Here is a 20,228-nt window from a genome sequence, read left to right as displayed (position 1 = left end):
ATAAATATAAATGACTACATCTCTAACCCATAACTTATTCTATCTTCTAACTTGTCATAAACTTACTTCAAAAGCTTTAGCAACTGTCCAACGAAGCTATCTTCCCATCTCTTTTTTAAATAACTAAGACAAGTAACAATTTCCTATGAAGAAACGACATTCTTATTGCTTTTTCTGTTATTATTATTATTATTATTATCCTCTTACTTGTTGTAATTATCTCTTATTTATACTAACTATGCTATGCCCACAATTACAAAAAAATTTAACGCAATTTATCTCTTAAAAAGAATATTTCAAAAATAACCGTTGCCCGCACTAATATATAAATATATTTAAGTTTCAATTTAATTTAATATATATTGAATTTTATTTGTTGATAATATTTAAATATTTCCGTGCAATATACGTGGACATATTAAATGAATACACATATCAAAAGTATTAAAATATCATAAGAAAATAAATTCAACATTCATATTAGGTTATATCGAAAGCCAAAATGCTAAATTGATTAAACGACTAAAGTTTAAAGACATAAATGTGCATTTGGTTTATACAAAAACTAGTATCTAAAGCATGCATCTTGTACGCGAAAGTTTATCTGTCGAGTAATTAATAATTTTTAATTGTTTGAATCCTCGCATTTACACTAAATCAGTTTTTACTTTTACGGCGATTTACGTACTCCGCAATCTTCTTCCATAAATAAAAATAATAATAATTCAATTAATTTAATTAGTTGCCTTGAATGTTTCTCAAGTCGAATTATATAAGTGGGATGAACAATTTCTTGGAAGGAAGACAAAGTTTTAGTTCAGAAACATGACCACCGTGTATGAACCAAGAGAGAGAAAGTAAACGATCCAGGCAGGCAGGCAATTACACACACACAGAGTAAGATTAAGGCACATGTCTTGATTCTTCTATACGTGTTTTCTGCAACAATTTTATGACCTTTTCTTTAGGATAATATTCCCACTTCCTTCTTTTTTTCAAAAATAAAAATTTAAATATAATTAATTTTTTTGACCCAAAAGATATTCCTAATACTTATATCTAAATAAATATTTTATTATGTGTCTGTGGCACTATAAAAAAATAAAATAAAAATGGACCTCATTGGCACGTCGCTATGTTGTTTTCTATTCACATTGTGGGTCTTAACTTGCATACAATTATTCTGGCATTAACAAGGGAATATCTATGCACATAAATTATAACTGCGGGGAAAGATTATTGTGTACAATTTTTGTGATTTTATGGGCTCCATTAGTATAAGGAAATTATTTTTATTTTTATTTTTAATGGCTTAGTATATAATTAATAGAAAAATATTTTTCTGCTGAAAAGGAAAATGGAAAACATATATTTTATTTTTTACTTTATAGTTATGGATAATTTTTTTTTTTATTTTACTTTATATTTGATCATAAATTAAAATTTCTAAAGTGTTGATAAGTTTTCAAGTGACATTTTCAAAATCCTCACACAGTGAAATAAGTTTCAACTTATATTTTTTTACATATAATAAAATAACCAAGAAAATAATTTTTTTTAATAAAAAAGTAATTTATAGAAATAAATAAATTACTGTCAAAGAACAAGTAGAGCCATAGCAATTAATGTTTTTCTAATTAGGTGGTAAAGTATGCATAATTAGTGAATAAATTCAGATATGACCTTTTTGTATACAGTGATTGGAGGGAAGTCATAACAATAAGTATGACTTTAGAGGGAGCCACTAAAAGATGAAAGTGCCTACTTTTCAGGGTTCTTTTTTCTTAAAAGAAAACCTGCATGCTACAAGAAGGTTTTAGTTAACTCTTCCTTCTAACCCTTAATATAGAAAGATACTATGGCTAATTAATTGATAGAGTACAAGTGAGTGGAGGTGATGCATCTCTAATTCACAAAGAATACCCTTTAAATAGAAAAGAAAAAAAAAACAAATTAATGTGGCTAATTCGTCAATTTTTGTTCAGACTCTTGCCGATTTGAAATAGCATATAATATTTTTATAAAACTATTCATTACCGTCAAAATATTAAAAGACAGTTCAATAAATATATTAATTGCTACTTCGATCGAATAAAAATTGAGATAAATATTAATGGATTGTGTATGAAATAAAGTAGGTATTAATTATACATATAACTAACAATAACATGATGCAAAGAACCAAGTGTCCAAAGCCACGCAAAATATGTATATGCATAATCATAGCGACATGTGCATTAAAGGCAAGTTCCACATGGTAGGTTAGGTTATTTTGCTAACCATCCATTACTCAGAAAAACATGGGCTGGTTCTTGTTTGTAAATAGAGACCACACTCCTATACTATGATGTTGTGTTGTGCCTGCCTGCCTGCCTGCTGTACGCAACCTGTTTACGCGGCTAGCTAAGACTTTACTTCTTCGGTATTTCAGGCCACATCAAATTCTTTATTTAGTACATACATTGCATTGTCTGTACTATGTTTTGGCTTTTTATTATATCCTAATTACCTTCTTCTTCTTTTTTCATTTTCTTTTTAAAAACTTATTGTATAAGCATCAGAATTTTTATTTATTTCGACTGGCTGAAAATCTTATTGACGGAAATAAATAAATAAGTTATAACACTTGTTATGATTTTAAAATAAGAATGATAATTAAAATGGTTTTTTTTTTTAAATTCTACTAGCTCAATTAGCTTAATTTCTAATTAAATTAATAATAATTTAATTTTTTTTAGCCTCTATAAATAATTATTTTGTCAACAATCTGAAAATTTAGTGATTGAATATATATTTGGTGTTATATCATAGGCATATTTTAGGTTTAAAAAATTTAGTTATATATATAAAAGTGTTGTATACCACTCTTAAATCAATTAATTTCTTTTCACTTTTTGTTTTCCCATCTTTCAATTGAATAGAGAGTAAAATGGATTAATTATAGCAATTCTCACTGAATATAATATTACAGATTCTTTTTCCTTTTACTGCATAAACTGTTTTTTGTTATAAAATATCAAGTTCAAATAGATTGGTGAGTTTTGTATTATAACGTGGAACTCAGGGAAAAAAAGAATTATGTGTGAAGCTAAATTTCCAATATATTCTTATTCAATATTTAAATAATGGAGAGGAGGCTTGCTTGAGAATATTCAACCGTCCACAAAATTAAATGAAATCAAGAAAGTTAATTAAAATATGTAATTAACAAAAGAGCCAATTCATATCCAGTAGCATAAACATCGTCTAATTATTAAACTATCATTATTACAGATGAGAACGAATTAAATGAGTCAATAATTAAATTAATGACCAATAGTAATAATTTTTAAAGAAAGAAAATCCAAACAATGAACAAATTTCTGTACAAAACCAAAGTAACAAACCCCAATCAAGAAATAACAAAAGAAAAATCTCAAGAATCTTTCTGATTAACCTAAATCTGCAAACACTAACTCAATCTTGCAAAGAAATTTTTGTGTCAATATCTTCTTGCTTAAGGAATGATAATCTTGGTTTCTTCCCAGGCAAAGGACTCTCCACTTCTTGATCCCTGCCATTATTATTGGCTGACCAAAACTCAGGCAAAGCAGGCAAGTTCAGATCAATTTCAAAGCCGCCGCGGCTTTGACTTTGACTCTGACTCTGGGTTGCACTTGCACCACCTTCTGAGGATGTTATAGTACTATTAGTATTGTTGTTGCCACCACCAGGTCCTTCATAGTGGCGGCGCTTGTGACCGCCTAAAGCTTGACCGGTTGGAAAGGTCTTGTGACAGATAGAACATTCATGGGTCCTACCACTGGTGGCGGTGGGGACAGCAGAAGCGGTTGTGGTGGAGGTTGAAGGGTTGTCGATTGTGGCGGTTTCAGAAGAGGATTTCTTGTGGCTGGCTTTGTGTCCACCGAGAGCTTGGTAAGAAGGGAAAGCCTTGTTGCAAACAGTACACTTATAAGAGAGATTCAAAGCCGGTGGCTGTGGTGGCGGCGGAGAAGGAGATGCCGATTTGGCGGAGGTGGAGGTAGAGGTGGAGGTGGAGGTGGAGGTGGAATTTCCTCCGCGAGCAAGCATGATAAGGCAAAGAGCGAGATACTCTTCTTCAGTAGGAGCTGGGGATTCACTGCGTGGCCTCTTGGAACGTTTTCTTTTAGTCCAAGTATCTTCATAGTTGAAAGGAGTAGCAGTTGTTGGTGAATTTAGTGCTTCAAGTGCCATAATCTCAATTCTGGATCTTGAATTCTTGATTCTCGGTGTATATATGTTTATAAAGAAAGCAAGGAAACTGAGAAAAAGAAAAGCTTCTTGATATTCTTGAATGTGTTTCTACAAGAAAGAAAGAGAGAAAGAAAGGGTCTTGGCTTTCCAAAGAAAGAAAGGGGCCTTGAGGAAAAAGAAGAAAGAGAGAAATATGTGAGAGTGTGGAGTGGGAAGAGGGGGTTTATATATAGGGAAAGATTGGATAGTTGGTGTGGAGGAAGTGAAGTCGGTCAACTAAAGGAGAGAGTGGAGGGTGAGTGTGGTGGAGACTGAGCTTATTATAGACCGACTGTAGAGACAGAAGAAGAAGAAGAAGAAGAAAATGATGACTAATTCCAAGTCAAAACAATGCTACGCCTGCCCTTTTAACCAACAAAAAATAAAATGAAGAAACCAAAGATAGTTAAAATGGAATTATGGGCAACTTGGGTTAGGAGAGAGTCTTTCGGGCGTGTGGAGCACGCCTTTCATTAATTTTCTTTTGGGAAGGGTCAGCAATGACAATGAAGAGGATATGGACAAGTACGTGAGGTATATTATTATTATTATTATTATTATTATTACGTTATCATTTTCATTTTGTTTTTGTTTTGCCATCCCATCTCTGAAATTAGGCCTTTTTTGGGTATCTTGAAAGATGCTCTATCTTATTTCTTTCCTTGTTAAAATTGAAATTTAATCGAATTCTAGACATTAACTTACTTGGTAAGTAGTTTCAATTAAAAATATATCCTTTTGGCCCCTAGTTTTCTTAGTTATGACATAAATCATTTAAACCATAATTTCTTATCTTCAACTACAATTCCCCTTCCTAGAAAATGCTATTTCTTGTTTACTCCACTTTGAGCGTTGCCAATTCAGTATGTGTCCTTCACCAATTAGCAATATTTCTTTTTCCCTTGCCGATTAAGATTTCATCATTGTCTTATGTACACTCGTATTTGTATTTATTTTGTGAATATCTTTTAAATAAATCTATCCATCGTTAAATTAGTTAAAAACTTTATAAAAACTTTAACATATTTAATTTAATAAAAAATCTCTTTTTCCTTCGTAAATTATAATATAAAAAATATTTAAATCGAGTATTTGACCATAAAATGAGAGGTTTTACCATCTATTATTATTAATAATAGTTGATGTATTTTATTCATGAAAAAATATTTAAAAAAATTAGAAAAATATTGTTCAATAGTTGAAATAGCAGCAGCCATTCTTCCCATAGAAGTAACACCCACTTTGCTTGTTGTGTTCCTAGTTAGTTCTCAAGCCTTTTTGAGCTGGTGTTTTTTTTTTTTTTTTTTTTTAAGAAAAAAAAAAAGAGGGTTTTGACCAATTAGAGTTAACGCGCTGCACGCGCTTATCAAGTTACTTGGGGGAATAAAATAATAGTGATAATTGAGCAGTAGCGTTTTGTAAAGGTAGTGGTGGTGTTGTTGTTGTGTGTGAGCTTTTGGTAGTTTGCTGTTAGTTGGCAATCTAGAAAGACAGACAACTAATCTTGCTCACAAGACATCCTTTGCATGCCACGTGTCCGTAATTCAATCCTATGATTAACTCTCCCTTTCTTTTTCTTTTTTTCTAGAAATTGCGAGCCCCTTCCTAATAATGATGGATTACGTTTTTGACCATAATTTTTAATTTTCTAATTTTCTTTTCTATTGTTTTCTTTATATGATATGTGAGCACTATTGAATTAAAGTTTAATTATTACTTAAAACTAATCCATAATTTAATTATCAAATTTTTAGTTTTCATTTTAGATATGATGCTATTGCTAGCCAAAAGGTGTAATTTAAAAAATAAAAAGAGTAAAATGACCCTTTTTAAGAAAAAAGTATATATATATATAAAAACTATTTTCAGAAATTATATCATGAAATTAAATAATAAAATGCGTAAGTTTAATATTATAATTTTGATTAATAATTAAATATTAAGAAAAGAAAACATCAATTATAATGAAAATGTGATTAAAATAAATGAGATGACAAATTATTATATTTAACGGGTGGTAAAGATTATATTACTACAATTATATGAAAAATATTCTCTCATTATAAATTCAATGATCTTAATGAGTATTGATAAATAAAAGATCGTCAAACTTGATTTTTTTTCTATTTTTTACAATTTAAAATAGTGTAAAAGGACTATAAAAAGTCTATAATATTATATATTTAAAATCCTTTAAATTCCATCGACAAATCAAAACTGTGGTGAAAATTCAAACAAAAAAGAAATTGTAAAATCAAGAAGAAGATTCTGAAAGGGGTATTTATGTAAAATAAACATATAGTTGCTAGTACAGTCTAAGCAGTATGCGAGTAGTGTATACTTCACCGACGCTTGCGGTCGGGACATACGGCACGCAACGCGTTGCTCTTATAGTAATAGGACACGTGTCACATCATGTTGGCTGCTTTCACATGCTTAACGATAACCGACCAGTAATTGGATAACAACGCATATAGAGCCGTCCAATCGCTAGGAATCTCTAATAAACTGCCACATGGATACAGCTGATGCAGCATTCTGCCACATAACCCCCGTTTCTTTTTTCATTTAAACATCCATAGTTCGTGATTATTCTAGTGGCCATTACTGTTAGTAATCCAGACCCACTCATTGTATATTAATTTGAATAAGATTTTAAACTAATCCTTTCTTAATTTATAATTTATAAAGGAAATTAATTTTTAAAACAAGCCAATCAAAACTGTTTGATTTATTAAATGTGATTTATTTATCGAAATGAAATTCTCTAAAAATAATATAATTTCATGTTAGTACAATCTTAATTATTGCATTCAAATTCAATTATTGAAATTTTATTATTTATTAAGTAACTACTTTACATGAAATTTGAATTAGCATCTTTTAATAAAATTTTGACCATTTGATTGAAATTTAATAGCAAAAATTGACGAATTATATTTAATATGAACATGAGGATATCCAAATCTCTTTTTATCATCATCTGCTGCTACTAATTCTTTTAGAATGGGAGAGTTCATGTCTCAATGATCCTTCACTAAATAAAAAGAATTTAATTAAGTAAATGAAGCTGTTAAGTTAGTTAAGCACATGTTGACACATAGAGGAGTTTGAGTTTGAGATGATTTAATTTGAGAGGAAGTTTGTTGAGTGATGTTATCAATGACTTGGGAAATAAGTGTTCAGTGTTGGGATTATAAAAAGATTGGGGAATTCTATGGAATTCAAATTCTTTCTCAATCCCTTGGTACCATTACTTGGAATGGTATGAGTTGAATTATATCTTTATACAATCATGAATCACTTAAATATAAAACTAACTAATAGTAAATTGAAATTTTTATTCTTAGAAATTAATTAATATTTTAACCATAATTTTCTAAATTATTGATTGCAAGATTAAACACTAATTCATTGCTTATCCAAAACCCCTTTTGATTAGATTGAGGGTCAAAGTAAAATTTGAAAAGACAATGAGAACCCAAGAAGCCATGTTGCATTAGAAACTTTTGGAGGAAGGAGAGGACATGCATATGAAGTTTGTGGAAATTAGAAGATAATAAATATAATCCTCTAATATACACAAAAATCAATAGAAATAAAAACATGGACTGCAGATTTTTAAATAATTTGATGACAGGATATACAGTTCAGTATTTATAGAATTTAAAGTTTGGCAATGGGAGGCATCATGTATGATATCTACTTAATTATTAAAATATTTAGTTTATTTAAATTATATTTTAAGAACCAATAAATTATTCCAATATTTGTGTGGTTTTGATGGCTGCCAAATCATGGGTTTCTTGCTGTTAATACCATTAGCTCTGTCCACTCAACTCAAGTTTCAAACCCACCCTTACTTTGTCAGTGACTTGAGTTAGAGGATTGCTTCACTCTTTTATAGTGCCTTAAGCCAACCCACATTCCACATGTTGTCTCTTTCACAGGCTTTTTTACTCAATAGAATATCTAACTACAGCATCAGAAGTGGGCACATATTTTTTCAGATTATTTTTTATATTTATTTTTGATCCAAGTTAAAACTGCTAGGATGCCCAATTTCTGTTAAAAGAAAGGAGTGGATAAGTATGAATTCTGATGTATTTTTAAATAGAGATGTATAACTTTTTTCACGGTAAAGGAAATAGTTTGTAATTCGTAAGAGACGGAAAAAAATAAAATTTTTATTTAAGTAATTTTAAATTAATTTATTCTTAGAATAATTTTTTATACATTTATCGCGGCGAAGTAATAAGTGAATAAATTTTTTATTCTCTAAAAAAAGTTGATGTTGATATGATAAATGATCAGATGTTAAGTAGAAAGAAGATACAAAATGCTGCAGTCATGTCTTACATAAATCACCTTTTGATTACTTGCAATGGTTGGCTGGCTTGGATTTTTCTTGCCTTTCATTGTGGCAGTCAATGGCTTCTCTCTTGTATAAATTTCTAAGGGAGGCAGTTAGACCTTTCAAAATAATGAGGAAGAAACTGGATCACCCTTTTATGTTGCAAATTTAGGACTTGAAAGAATTGCTGATTTGTTTCTTTTAACATTCACAATTTATTTAGAGAAAAAAAAATTTACGATCAGCATTTGAAACTTGAGTGATTTGAATTTAATTCTTCCGCGGGGAGATCGTTAATTGCCTCAAGCAAATGGATCGTTTATGTGAAATCCACATACAACATACTAAGACTTTCAAGCTACGACTCGTTTTTAATTCTTCCTATATGAAGTGTTTAATTATTTAAATTACAGTTTTTAATAGCCCAACTGTATTTTAGTTGGTGATTAGAAGAGATCGCTAAACCATCAGCCATACTAAGAATTTATGTGTAATGATGACAATTTCACACCGAATATAATATAGAAAGCGAATCTAAATAAGAAAAGAGTTTGTAATCTCTTTTTAGACCATATAAGAATAAGTCGAATTCAAAACTTTTTGTAAACTTTATTATTTCTTAATATGTTTATATTAGTCAATTTCGGGTTCTGTGTGCCATATAGGTTCAATGCACTGATATTGTCTATGTGACTGTGTTAATTTGTTCAATTATAAGTTGATTGTTTTTTTGTTATAATTTATTCATTTCGAAGAAAATTTACCAATAGAGATTTTTTTTTATATATAGTAATTTAGAGTGTGCCAAATAGGATTATTGCGAATGGCAAATCGCGACTTCGGAAATTTTCATGCAACTACATACTCAAGGTTCGAATTCGGGATCTTAATTAAGTTAGAAAAGACTTACCATATTATCCACACACTCTTGAGTAATAGAGATTTTGTTTGGTAGTATGGAAAGTGGTTAATTTGGTATGGTTGCTAAAATTTGGCTCATAATAGTATTTAATAACTAATCTAAAAGATCATTTGAGAAATTAATCAAAAAGAATTTATATAATTAAATTGTATCAATTTAAACTATAGGAGTAATATCAGAAAAAGACTTGGTATAATACACGAAGGTTAGCTTGTGATGCAAAATAATATTTAAATTCTTATATAAGATTATACATGAAAAAAATGGTTGCATAATTTTTTTAGAAAAAAGTTGGTGATTTTAATTGGGTATTTCTTTTTGTTAAGATTATGCCATTTTGAATTTGGATATCAATATAAAAAATTATGATCAACAATTAAGAAGAAGAGAAAGAAGAATAAGAAGAATTTGAGAATTCAAGACTTATACTCTAATAACTAATGAAAAAATTATAAAAATATCTATATTTTTTTATCAAAATATAGTGTAATTTTTTATTATTTTTCTATTTGAAAATACCAAAACTATGGTTCTTAATTTTTTTTTTTTCAAAAATATGGTACTGGTTGTTTTTTTTCTGATTTTTTTATAAAATAATAAAAAAACAATAAAAAACTAATGAAAAATAATCAAAAAACAATCACATTACATTTTTTAGAAGAAAAAAATTAAAAAATAATATTTTTCTAAAAATTTATACGTTAAAAACTATATTTTTTTATTAATTTTAAAATATTTCTTAAAAGTCGCCGTACCTAATTATAGCAAAAAAGAAGCCCAATTATTAATTATGGGAAAAGCCTTTAGCCCAATGATCAACACTACTATGCACAGAGACGTGGTTTTGTCGTTTCATTTGCTTTTGTCAATTGGTTGTTAAAACGCTATGTCGTCTAATGATTAAAAAAAGACAAAAGAAAAATAAAAAATAAAACTACTCACTCGCGACTCCTAAATTCACAAAAACCTCAAGCTTAGCTATCATCAATCTTCCTACAGCACACTTAAACAGGTAATTAAAATTCAGAAGCAAGCAGACCTTAGTGAATCAGAAAATCAGCCATGGCAACTTCTCTACTATCTCAACTTTCAGCTCCAACTCCAGAACTAACAAATCACTCAACTGGGTTACTGCAAAAATCCTCTCTTTTTCTTTCAAACAGCAAGGTTTTCTTCATACCCAATTCAAGAAAGCAAAGATCAGTTCAACAAAGATGTTATAAATCCCCTTCTGCATCTGGGAATTCTATGGACCATATTCCCAAGCAGTTTAGACAAGAAAATCTCAAGGATGGATGTCAGTCTCTCTCTTTCTATTGGTTTTGAGCGTTTTGTTTTAAATTTGTTGATTTTTTGGTTATGGGTGTCATTTTTAGTTTCCTCAATTATTGTGTTGTTATCTTTTAATGTAAACGAGAAGATTTTTGGGTAAATTTTTATTTTTATTTTTTAATTTTGCGGGAGAAGCATTTAGGTTTTGCTTCTGAGCTAATAGAACATAAAATCTGACACTTTATTCTTCCTATTTTCTGTTATAACTGTGTTTTTATTTAACTGAGTTGGGTTCAAGCATTTAGGTACTGATTGTTAGCTAACAGAATAAAATGTTTTAGTAGTTTGTATTCTGTCATAACCGACGTTTGGGAGGGGGTATTACACACAGTGGTTGTGCTGTAATTCTGTGTTGGAAGATAACATGCAAGTTTACGTATCTGCTATTTGGAGTTCACTGAAATGATAAACCACCAGTAGCTATATGATTTTGAATGGGTAATAAGCCATTTCTTCAAGTTGTTTTAAAAATTTGATTGGCAGCTATTGCTATGGAACTTCTATATTTTGGCTGCCTCATATGGGCGGTTAGCAAGAACTTTCCTGATAACTTGGTTGAAAGGTTAACACAAAATGATTCTCACACATTGTTCTCAAGGGCTTTATGATTTATGCATTCGCTGCGCCACAAGAGGAAGAGTTTTGATATTTGCTGCAATAATAATTTGGATGAAGCACAAAATTACTATGAAGTATGTAAAATTGATGCTTTTAAGTTTATTGAAGTTATTCAAATATAAATAGCATCTCTATTTTTTTTATTTTCTCTTCCAGAGTAAGGGAAGGGTGCTAGACTGGTATGAATATATTAGTAGAAGTCGAAAATGGTTAGATATTCTCAGGTCGAATAGAATGACGAGGTGGTGAAGTGATGTTGCTTAGTTTGACTTGAGAGTCGATGAACATGGATGGTGAAATGAACTAACTGCTATGGAGAAAGATGTAGCTTATTCCTAATGATATCTATGACTTTCACCAAGAATATACATGAATGGTCAAGTATAGGAATGTGGTGCAAAAAGATATTAATTTAGGCATTATAGTGTCATTCTGCATAATTGGCTAAAATGTTGTTTTTGGTGTCACTAGAGGCTGAACAGGCAGATGGTAACCTGGGGCGTTGTTTCACTGATCTGTGAGGATAAGTGCAGTGGTTTCGCAGTGATCATTGTGCAATACTTTCTAAGGATTTTTGGTTGTGCAATTAGTTGATGTCCTGCTACTCTAGAGGCTGTACAGTAGCCATGATGGCTCAATTAGTTTTCCAGTTCAAAATGCTTAGTGGTTCTTCATTCCTCGGCTGTGACATTAACAAGGAAACCAGTGTTAGAATTTTAGTTTATTGCTTAGCAAAGTCATGATTCATGTTATCAAAAGATGAGAATAGGAGGATAAATTAGAAAAACCACTCTTCCTATGAGCAGAAATAAAAATTAATGCGTAAAGGTTGTTCTGCAAGTCATGATATTCTGTTTAATTGCAATTTCATTGATGCCTATTTTCAATCCGATCCTGTTGATTTGCTTCCCAAAAATCTATTATGCTTTCTTCTTTATTTTCCTAACTTCCTTATTTATGAATTTTGGAACTTGGAAGTGGCCTTCTCTATTAGAATTACCGAGAGCTCATTCTCAATAGCTCTGAATCTTGTGCGTTATTGTAAACCAGAAGGTTGTAATTCAATTCCTAACTTTCAGTTTTCTATATCTTATCAACTGCAGTGATGGAAAATTACAAAAATGTACCACGACATCTTTATGGTCTTACTCCTTCACAACTGGACATGTTCATGACTGAAGATAATCCAGTTCGTAGACAGTCAGAAAGTGTTACAGAGGTTTCTCTCTTTAACCATTTGTTTAATCATGCAGTTGGATTATAGTTTTCTAGTAATAAGCAATTCCATTTTATTAATCTTTGTTTAGTGCTTCTTGGATGTTGATTTCTTCTCAAACATAATTATAACGTGGCAACTGCAAATACATTATCTTGATGTATTCTTGGTTTTGACAACTTCTGGCAGGAAAGCATCTCTTCGAGGAATAACTATTTGGAACACGGGGGAATGTACAGTGTATCAGGCATGATGGATAGGGGTCCTTCAAAATATAGTATGAGTGTGAGTATGTACCGTGGAGGAGGCAGAGGATATGGGAGACCAAGAAGTGCTCCTCCTGATTTGCCGTCATTGCTCTTGGATGCTCGGATATGTTATCTGGGAATGCCTGTGAGACTATACTTTACCCGTTAATATTCTACCTTCGCTATCATTTTTGTATTTTCTTGATATTGTTTCTGGATCCTGCAGATTGTACCAGCAGTCACTGAGCTTCTTGTTGCTCAGTTTATGTATTTGGATTACGATGACTCATCAAAGCCTATATACTTATACATAAACTCATCTGGGACGCAGGTAGAGGCCTTCATTTTCCCTTTTTCTTTTCTCCCTTTTCCTCCTAGTGAAACTCTAGATAAAATGTTGACTAACATCCTGAAATGCTCAAGGCGCATTCACTTTCTAAGATATGTTTTTTCTTTATTAATTTGATTTCTTGTTGCAATTTAGAACGAGAAGATGGAAACTGTTGGTTCTGAGACAGAGGCATATGCTATTGCTGATGCCATGTTTGTAAGTATCATCAGCTGTATTTAGCATTAGTGTCCATAAGGTCAAGAACTTCTCCTGTATTTACACTTAGGCCTTAATATATTCTATGAGAAAAGCTAAAATCATGTGCAGAGGGCATTATCAGATTCTTGTTGTCTTATATTATATTTAAGAACAGTGGTCTTTTGTGTTTCTGTGGTGTTGTACATTTTTGTTTCTCATCCTTCATTTACCAATTAATTGTGCCTGAAACTAATCATGTTCTCCCTTATCTGTCTCCTTCAAGTACTGCAAATCAACTGTCTATACTGTAAATTGCGGCATGGCATATGGTCAGGCAGGAATGCTTCTCTCTCTAGGAGCCAAGGGTTATCGTGCTTTGCAGCCAAATGCGTCCAGTATGATCCTACTTCTCTTTTAAGTTTGAAATATTAGCATGAGCACTTGTGGTGGGTATATTTTTCAATTTGGCTACTATTAGAGCAGTAATATTATTTTCTCATCCTAATCTACTGCTATAGTTTTTTCCCTTAGATGGTATAAGCCCAATGCAGACCTATCCCACCAACCCAGGGAACGCTACTTTTTATTTACTTCCTTCTGCTGCTAGCCTCTGGACATTTATAGTTTTGCTTTCCATCTTTCAATCCATATTCAGTTTTATGTTTAACTTTCTTGTGGAAGATCTCTATTTTTGCAACCCCTGAACAAATGTTTGATGGGAAATTATATTTGGAACCATTGCAGCAGCAAAAGTACCCATGCGGCCTGTTGGTTACTTGTTTATACTTAAAAGGCTGTGGATTGGCATAGTATTCACAAAAAGTAGAGCTCTGACTTGTGAGCATCTTACATTATTTGATGCATTCTAATGATTTAACTTTGACTTTCAGCAAAATTGTATCTGCCAAAAGTTAACAGATCAAGTGGAGCTGTTATAGATATGTGGATTAAGGTCCCCTCTCTCGCTCGCTCTCTCACTGCACACACACCTGTTCAGGGTTGTCTTGCATCTTTTTAAATCTCACATCCTACTACGATTTTTTTCAGGCCAAGGAACTTGATGCAAATACCGAGTATTATATTGATCTATTAGCAAAAGGAACTGGGAAGACTAAGGAAGAAATTAATAAAGATATACAGCGACCTAAATATTTCAACTCAAAAGAAGCTATAGAATATGGCCTTGCAGATAAGATAGTCGACTCAAGTGATGATGCATTCGAGAAACGGGTAATGCTTTCATTTAATTTTGCTTGGTATATATATTTTTTCTTTCTGTTGCAGTGATGCATTTCTTAATTTGCTTTTCATCTATATTCAGGATTATGATGCATTGCTTGCTCAATCCAAAGCAATGAGAGCAGCAGCTGCGGGTCCAAGAGCAGCTCCTTCAGGATTTAGGTAATTACATAGTATAAGGACAAACAGCACCAAAAGTATAAGGGAGGTTTATGCAGTTGATGGTGGAGCGAGTTTCCATGACTTGGTAGACAATGATCAGTGTCCTTGTTTCTAAGTGATATGCAATTTGTATCTTTGGGGAGAGGGCTACGGAAAAGAAAAAGGTTTCATCTTTCCTGCTAAATATTGAATGCAAAGCTGCTAGCACCTCAAAACTCGTGGTTTTTGGATACTCTGATTCTCTTTGATGATTGTTGCTGCTCTTTTTTTTTTTTTTCCATGCTGTAATATCCAATTTCTTTGTTGAAAATGGAAGTATTGGTAGATAAAAGGTCGACTATATGCTCACTGCATTTCCTTCTGATTTTGCTTTTTTTTAAGGAAGTGACAATCTTAAGGAAAGTGAGGTGATTAATTTGCTTCATCGATGTTTGCAAGTCATGAAGGAAATGGTTGGTGCAGCAAGCTCTCCTATAGCTTGACACTGCTCGCATCTGTTGCAATCTCTTCCATGAATGAGAAACCTGTAACTCCGAATGAAGATGAGCAAATAAAGTGAAAAATGTAATTCGGTTGCATAACCATAACGCTAAATTGTTAAACCACTGACATGAATCAACCGGTTAAAATGGAGAGATTTATATTGGCTTTCATTGAATTTATAGTCTGCCATTGCCCTGAGTAACGAACAATTGGAGAATGAGCCCGAATGTATTGATCAACATGACAAGGCATCAGAGTATCAAAATATTTCCGCCACTTGTCCTACAGAAGAACAATGAGCATCTATCGTCCGCTGATTCTACACAATAATAAATTGGCAGTAGGTTCTCAGGAACAGCTCCATATGTCGAAAGAAACAGATGTACAGGATTTACAGAATCCAAGACATTTCAACTTTTAGCATAAGCCTATAATATTTTGCTGAAGTTAATTGTGGAGCTAAAGAGGAAAAGAAAACTGAAGAGAGGAATTCTGGCTTGAATCAGTTTTTACATAAAAAGTTTAGACAGCTTCATAAGAGAGACATGAAGCCCATATATAGATCGCGACATACTACACCATGGAAACAGAGGCTTCTGCAATGTCAATTATGCTGGAGGATTAGGTAACACTTTTGGTTTTGGCTTGACTTCTATTTCATTTACACTGCGCACGAAGATGGAATCTGGTTCGTGGCTGCAAAATGAACAAGTGTCCATCAGAATTGACATGGAGAGAGACAGACAGACAGATAAGCAGAGAATCGAGAATCAATCTTACGGCTTGTCTCCCTCTTCAAAAGTGTAGCTTGATGCCACAGCCAATAGCCGACCATCCCTGCTAAATGAAAGTGCAGCAATGCTCGATGGGTACTTCGAGTACTGTAAAACACAAGCAATATTTTGAAATGGCCTCTAAGCCTTCCAGGAAAAAAAAAAAAAAATTAGGACTCTTTGATGTCTATCAACTATGTACCTGATAAAGCCTCTTTTTATTGTTTCCATCCCACACGTTAACAAAGCCATCACAACCTCCAGTTGCAAATGTACCATAGCTGCAATTTGAATTTGGAAAGTATTAATAAGAACTGAGAACAAGTCAGTGTATTACCAATTAGAAAATATAAACATCATATTCACCACCAGTTCAGGCAAAATAGATACAAACAGAGGTGTGGCCACATTTTGGTTCAACATCTTCAAACAGGTAGTCCTAGGTAAACTTCAAAATCTTGTACTAATGGATATTCAAACAGAAGTGTGGAACGGGATTCACTTCGCAGAGAAATCTATGTTTATTTCTCAAGTACACATATACCGGCCTTCGTTGCTGTCAATTTTAATTACAGTACCTTTTATATTGAGAACTATACAATGAGCCATTCCATCATGTATGAGCTAGAATTTGACCAAACCAAAAAGAATTCTAAACTGCCATAGCTGAGTACTATATATATCTCAATCAAACAATTCATAAAATCAATCCTCCAGAAACTTACACCGGGTGAAATGCAATAGCATTTACTGGATATACTATGTCCCTTCCAGCTTCTGATTTTCGATGACACTTGAATGCATATCTGCAAAAGAAAATCCGCCAAAAGAAATTGAGATGTAAGAAGACATATTCTGCCAAAGTAACACATATGCATCCACAAGCTTTTTACATGTGAATATCCTAGTGAGAGAAGGGCGATCAACCAATTAGACTTCCTAATACAAAATAACATGTATAATCTTATACACTCTGTAATGAAAGGTACACCACCAGATCTTAGCGCTAGCAATAGTACACCATAGGATCACATCCTATTACTTTCTAAGAGAGCATATACTAAGACGGCTTTGATACATGAAGGAAGATTCACTAAGGACAACTGAAAACTGCATCAACATTTTGCATCACTTGGACTTCTCTGGGAACATCTATTTGTCCGGAATTGACATATAGGGGAATAAAATTAAAATCTCTTAGCTTAATGCATGATCTCTTCCAATTTCTAGCACATATTATCAAAAACTGGAGGAAGAAAGATGATAGAATTAATAAGTGATAACAGAAAGGGGAAGTGCAAATCCAACTTTGTATTCTGCTTCTTGATGGTGCACAGAAGAGTAATACATACTTTTTTGCTTGACTAGCCTCTGAAAGATCAAAGAACTCCATCGCAACCCTCCCTTCAACTGAACTAAGAGCATATCCTGCATACAGTAATCCAGCTGAATAAGAACCACTTTCAATGGAATTGGACATAAATCATCATACCATGTAAAGGATATTTTCTTCTTCTCCACCCCCTCATGTGAATATATTTTCGGCAAAGCAGTAGCAGTAATAGTACCAGCAGTAACAATAATTCCAAATTCAAATATGTTCACACGTGTGCCAAAACAACTCCTTTGGAAGTATGCTTATATTGATGAGTGACTATAAATCTAAAATTAAGCACAAGAATGCATGAGCAGAAATGGTTTTTTGGAGATGGGGTAGAATAGGCATATATTCTATTTGTCCTCAGCAACAATGGAGAAGATGCTGCCACATAGAGAGTTTGAGTCAATACCTGTACCATTGGGATAGCAACGCACACATCGAGTTTGATATTTCAATGATGATTCCCTTCGTTGCTCAGGTTGAGACATATTTCGTAAATCGTAGATATTTACATGTCTTCCTGCAGTAGCTACTACTAAACGATTTCCAACAAGGCATAAAGAGTAAACACGCTCAGGTTGTGGATATGTGCCGACAAGAGTGCGGTCCTGTCCACTTGCTCCTCTAGGATCCCAACACTTCAGAGTTTTGTCCCAGCTACCAGTGATGACTTGGCCTGTAGTCATTGAGAGAACGGATAAATTGGGAGATTAGAAACTATTTGTAACGAAGGACATAATGACTACTATTTCATGCTTTCTACATACATTCTTTCAATTACAACATTATCACATCATTATGATGAATAAAGTACAAGAGCAGAATAAAACATCTTTTATATTTCTATTACAAGCATTGCGGTTAGTTAAGGTTTGAAGGATGTGACTCGGTGTTTTTGTTATCCTTTTCACCCTATGAGTAAAACACTGGCAAACTATATTTCCAGCTGATACCCTTGAGCCATAAGTGTTTTCTGCATAGATAACTTAAAGCCAAAACTATAGAAATGTCATAAAGACATACGTGATGCCTCTGTACTATACCATAACTTTTTGACATTGATACAAGGTCGTAACACTGACATACAAATAAAAGATGTATTTATCCCTTTTCTTATTGTTATTTTCTAAATTTAAAATGCTCTACTTTCACACTAACCATGCCATTATGACTTTGACCAACCATTAAAGGAAGTAAGTTAATAAGAGTCAATTATACCTGCTGCATAAGAGTACTCAATACAACGAACTGGTGCATCATGCCTTCCCAAAATATCTTCCTTGCCATAGTTAAAAACCAGCCTGAAACATCACTTTCAAACTCTTTTAAGTCTGATAGAAAATGCCTCTGAAATTATTCTTGGAATTAGAAATCAGGAGAATGAAAAATGGTTGAAGCCTTGTTGAGAACCAAGCATGTGCAAGAATTCAATTGAATCGAGTCAATTGTCGCATGATTTCATTTCCTTCAAAATGCCTTGTTTTCTAGAAGTTAAGAGAATTATATTCTAGCAATTGTGACCTTTAAAAACAAGAGAAACGACTAAATATAATTCAATAAATTAATTTCTTGAACTTGTAGACTTTCTAAAACAGAATGTCATTAAACTAGCCACCGGAGGTCATTTCAATAAGTAAAAAAATTAGGAGCTTTAGGTGCTTAGCGGTATAATAGCAGCCTTTCATTATTATCAGAGCTTGATAAACACCTTACATTACCTAGCAAATACTTCCATATTGCATAATACTTTTGAAGAAAAAGAGAAACAAAGCTAAAGTAACAAGAAATAAGAAGAAATGAAGAATTGAACTAACCGCCTGACAGTATTATCAGCGCTAGCACTGAAACCAGAGGAATCATCATGAAAGCAGCAGTCAAGAACTGGTCCACCGTGCAAAAACTCTCCTCTTAACGCATTAGCACTCGCGTCATATAGTCTCACACTCTAATTATAGCAACAATCCAAAAAGGAAAAAGAAAAAACAAGAAAGTGATTTTAGTAGTAACAGTGAAAATAGTTGATCACAATGATAGAAATGTGAATAGTAATACCTACCTTGTCCCAGGAAGAAACGAGGAGGTGATCGCTGTGATTGGAGAACCGAAGGTTCGAGATCCCGTCAGTCGGTGGATTTGAAAGCTCACGGCCGGAGCCCAGCGGCGGCGCCACAGCTGCCATTGGTCGGAGAAGAGGAGGAGCGTGGTGGTGGTGTCTGATAGAGACTTAGGGTTTTTGATTCTGAGAGAGGGAAACAGATTTGAAAACTAGCTATGTGGTAAGGTTTTTTGAATTTAAATTTCAAATGAGAGGATTTTGTATTGTATTGGTCATGAACATGATACCCATAATTAAATAAGCTTATTTATTTATTGCTTAATGTCGTTTCATGTGAAAAAATATATATAAAGGTAATTATTATTGAAAAAAAAAGTCGGAAAAAAAGTAGAGTCAAGAAAAATTGGATTTTTATGATTGTGTCTGTGTCATTTTCTAATAATTGTATTAATTTTGATATTAGTTTTTTTATTTGTGTAATGATTGGAAAAGGGATTTCCTATTTTTAAGGACAAAAAAAGTTTGATTGAAATAGACTATATGTTCTCATTTATCAAATTTGTCATTAAAATTTAACTTTATTTACAAATAAATCTAAAAAAAAAAAGCTACATATTAAAAAAAAATTAATATATTTAGTTAAAATTTATTAAAAAATTAT

At 32.5% G+C, this 20,228-nt stretch overlaps 3 protein-coding genes across 3 annotated transcripts; 1 reads left to right on the top strand and 2 right to left on the bottom strand.

The window, feature by feature from the left end:
• Positions 1-3,231: 3,231 nt before the first annotated feature.
• Positions 3,232-4,610, bottom strand: LOC8272263 (zinc finger protein ZAT10). The gene has a single exon (XM_048375936.1). The coding sequence runs from the start codon at positions 4,213-4,215 to the stop codon at positions 3,457-3,459; it is 759 nt and encodes a 252-aa protein (XP_048231893.1). The 5' UTR covers positions 4,216-4,610; the 3' UTR covers positions 3,232-3,456.
• A 5,862-nt stretch (positions 4,611-10,472) lies between these two features.
• LOC8272264 (ATP-dependent Clp protease proteolytic subunit-related protein 1, chloroplastic) lies at positions 10,473-15,298 on the top strand. The gene is made up of 9 exons (XM_002527457.4): positions 10,473-10,827; positions 12,584-12,699; positions 12,886-13,089; positions 13,171-13,275; positions 13,429-13,491; positions 13,757-13,868; positions 14,364-14,425; positions 14,521-14,703; positions 14,795-15,298. Exons 1-9 carry the CDS (start codon positions 10,593-10,595, stop codon positions 14,876-14,878), a joined length of 1,164 nt encoding a protein of 387 aa, XP_002527503.2. The 5' UTR covers positions 10,473-10,592; the 3' UTR covers positions 14,879-15,298.
• A 193-nt stretch (positions 15,299-15,491) lies between these two features.
• Positions 15,492-19,868, bottom strand: LOC8272265 (mitotic checkpoint protein BUB3.2). The gene is made up of 9 exons (XM_002527458.4): positions 19,568-19,868; positions 19,326-19,456; positions 18,730-18,812; positions 17,921-18,187; positions 17,483-17,558; positions 16,856-16,936; positions 16,333-16,411; positions 16,138-16,238; positions 15,492-16,053 (listed from the first exon to the last, which is right to left on the bottom strand). Exons 1-9 carry the CDS (start codon positions 19,688-19,690, stop codon positions 15,966-15,968), a joined length of 1,029 nt encoding a protein of 342 aa, XP_002527504.2. The 5' UTR covers positions 19,691-19,868; the 3' UTR covers positions 15,492-15,965.
• Positions 19,869-20,228: the final 360 nt, after the last annotated feature.

Source organism: Ricinus communis, chromosome 6, assembly GCF_019578655.1.
Source record: "Ricinus communis isolate WT05 ecotype wild-type chromosome 6, ASM1957865v1, whole genome shotgun sequence".
Taxonomy (NCBI): Eukaryota; Viridiplantae; Streptophyta; class Magnoliopsida; order Malpighiales; family Euphorbiaceae; genus Ricinus; species Ricinus communis.
This window is presented reverse-complemented; position numbering and strand designations above follow the sequence as displayed.

Excerpts from the sequence above, each read along its gene's own strand:
- LOC8272264 (XM_002527457.4), top strand. The coding sequence starts at position 10,593 with ATGGCAACTTCTCTACTATCTCAACTTTCAGCTCCAACTCCAGAACTA. Across the intron at positions 13,276-13,428 it reads TAAACTCATCTGGGACGCAG|AACGAGAAGATGGAAACTGT; the intron begins GTAGAGGCCTTC and ends GTTGCAATTTAG. Across the intron at positions 14,704-14,794 it reads ATGATGCATTCGAGAAACGG|GATTATGATGCATTGCTTGC; the intron begins GTAATGCTTTCA and ends ATCTATATTCAG.
- LOC8272263 (XM_048375936.1), bottom strand. The coding sequence starts at position 4,215 with ATGGCACTTGAAGCACTAAATTCACCAACAACTGCTACTCCTTTCAAC.
- LOC8272265 (XM_002527458.4), bottom strand. The coding sequence starts at position 19,690 with ATGGCAGCTGTGGCGCCGCCGCTGGGCTCCGGCCGTGAGCTTTCAAAT. Across the intron at positions 16,937-17,482 it reads GAGGCTAGTCAAGCAAAAAA|ATATGCATTCAAGTGTCATC; the intron begins GTATGTATTACT and ends TTTCTTTTGCAG. Across the intron at positions 16,412-16,855 it reads GCTATTGCATTTCACCCGGT|CTATGGTACATTTGCAACTG; the intron begins GTAAGTTTCTGG and ends TTCAAATTGCAG.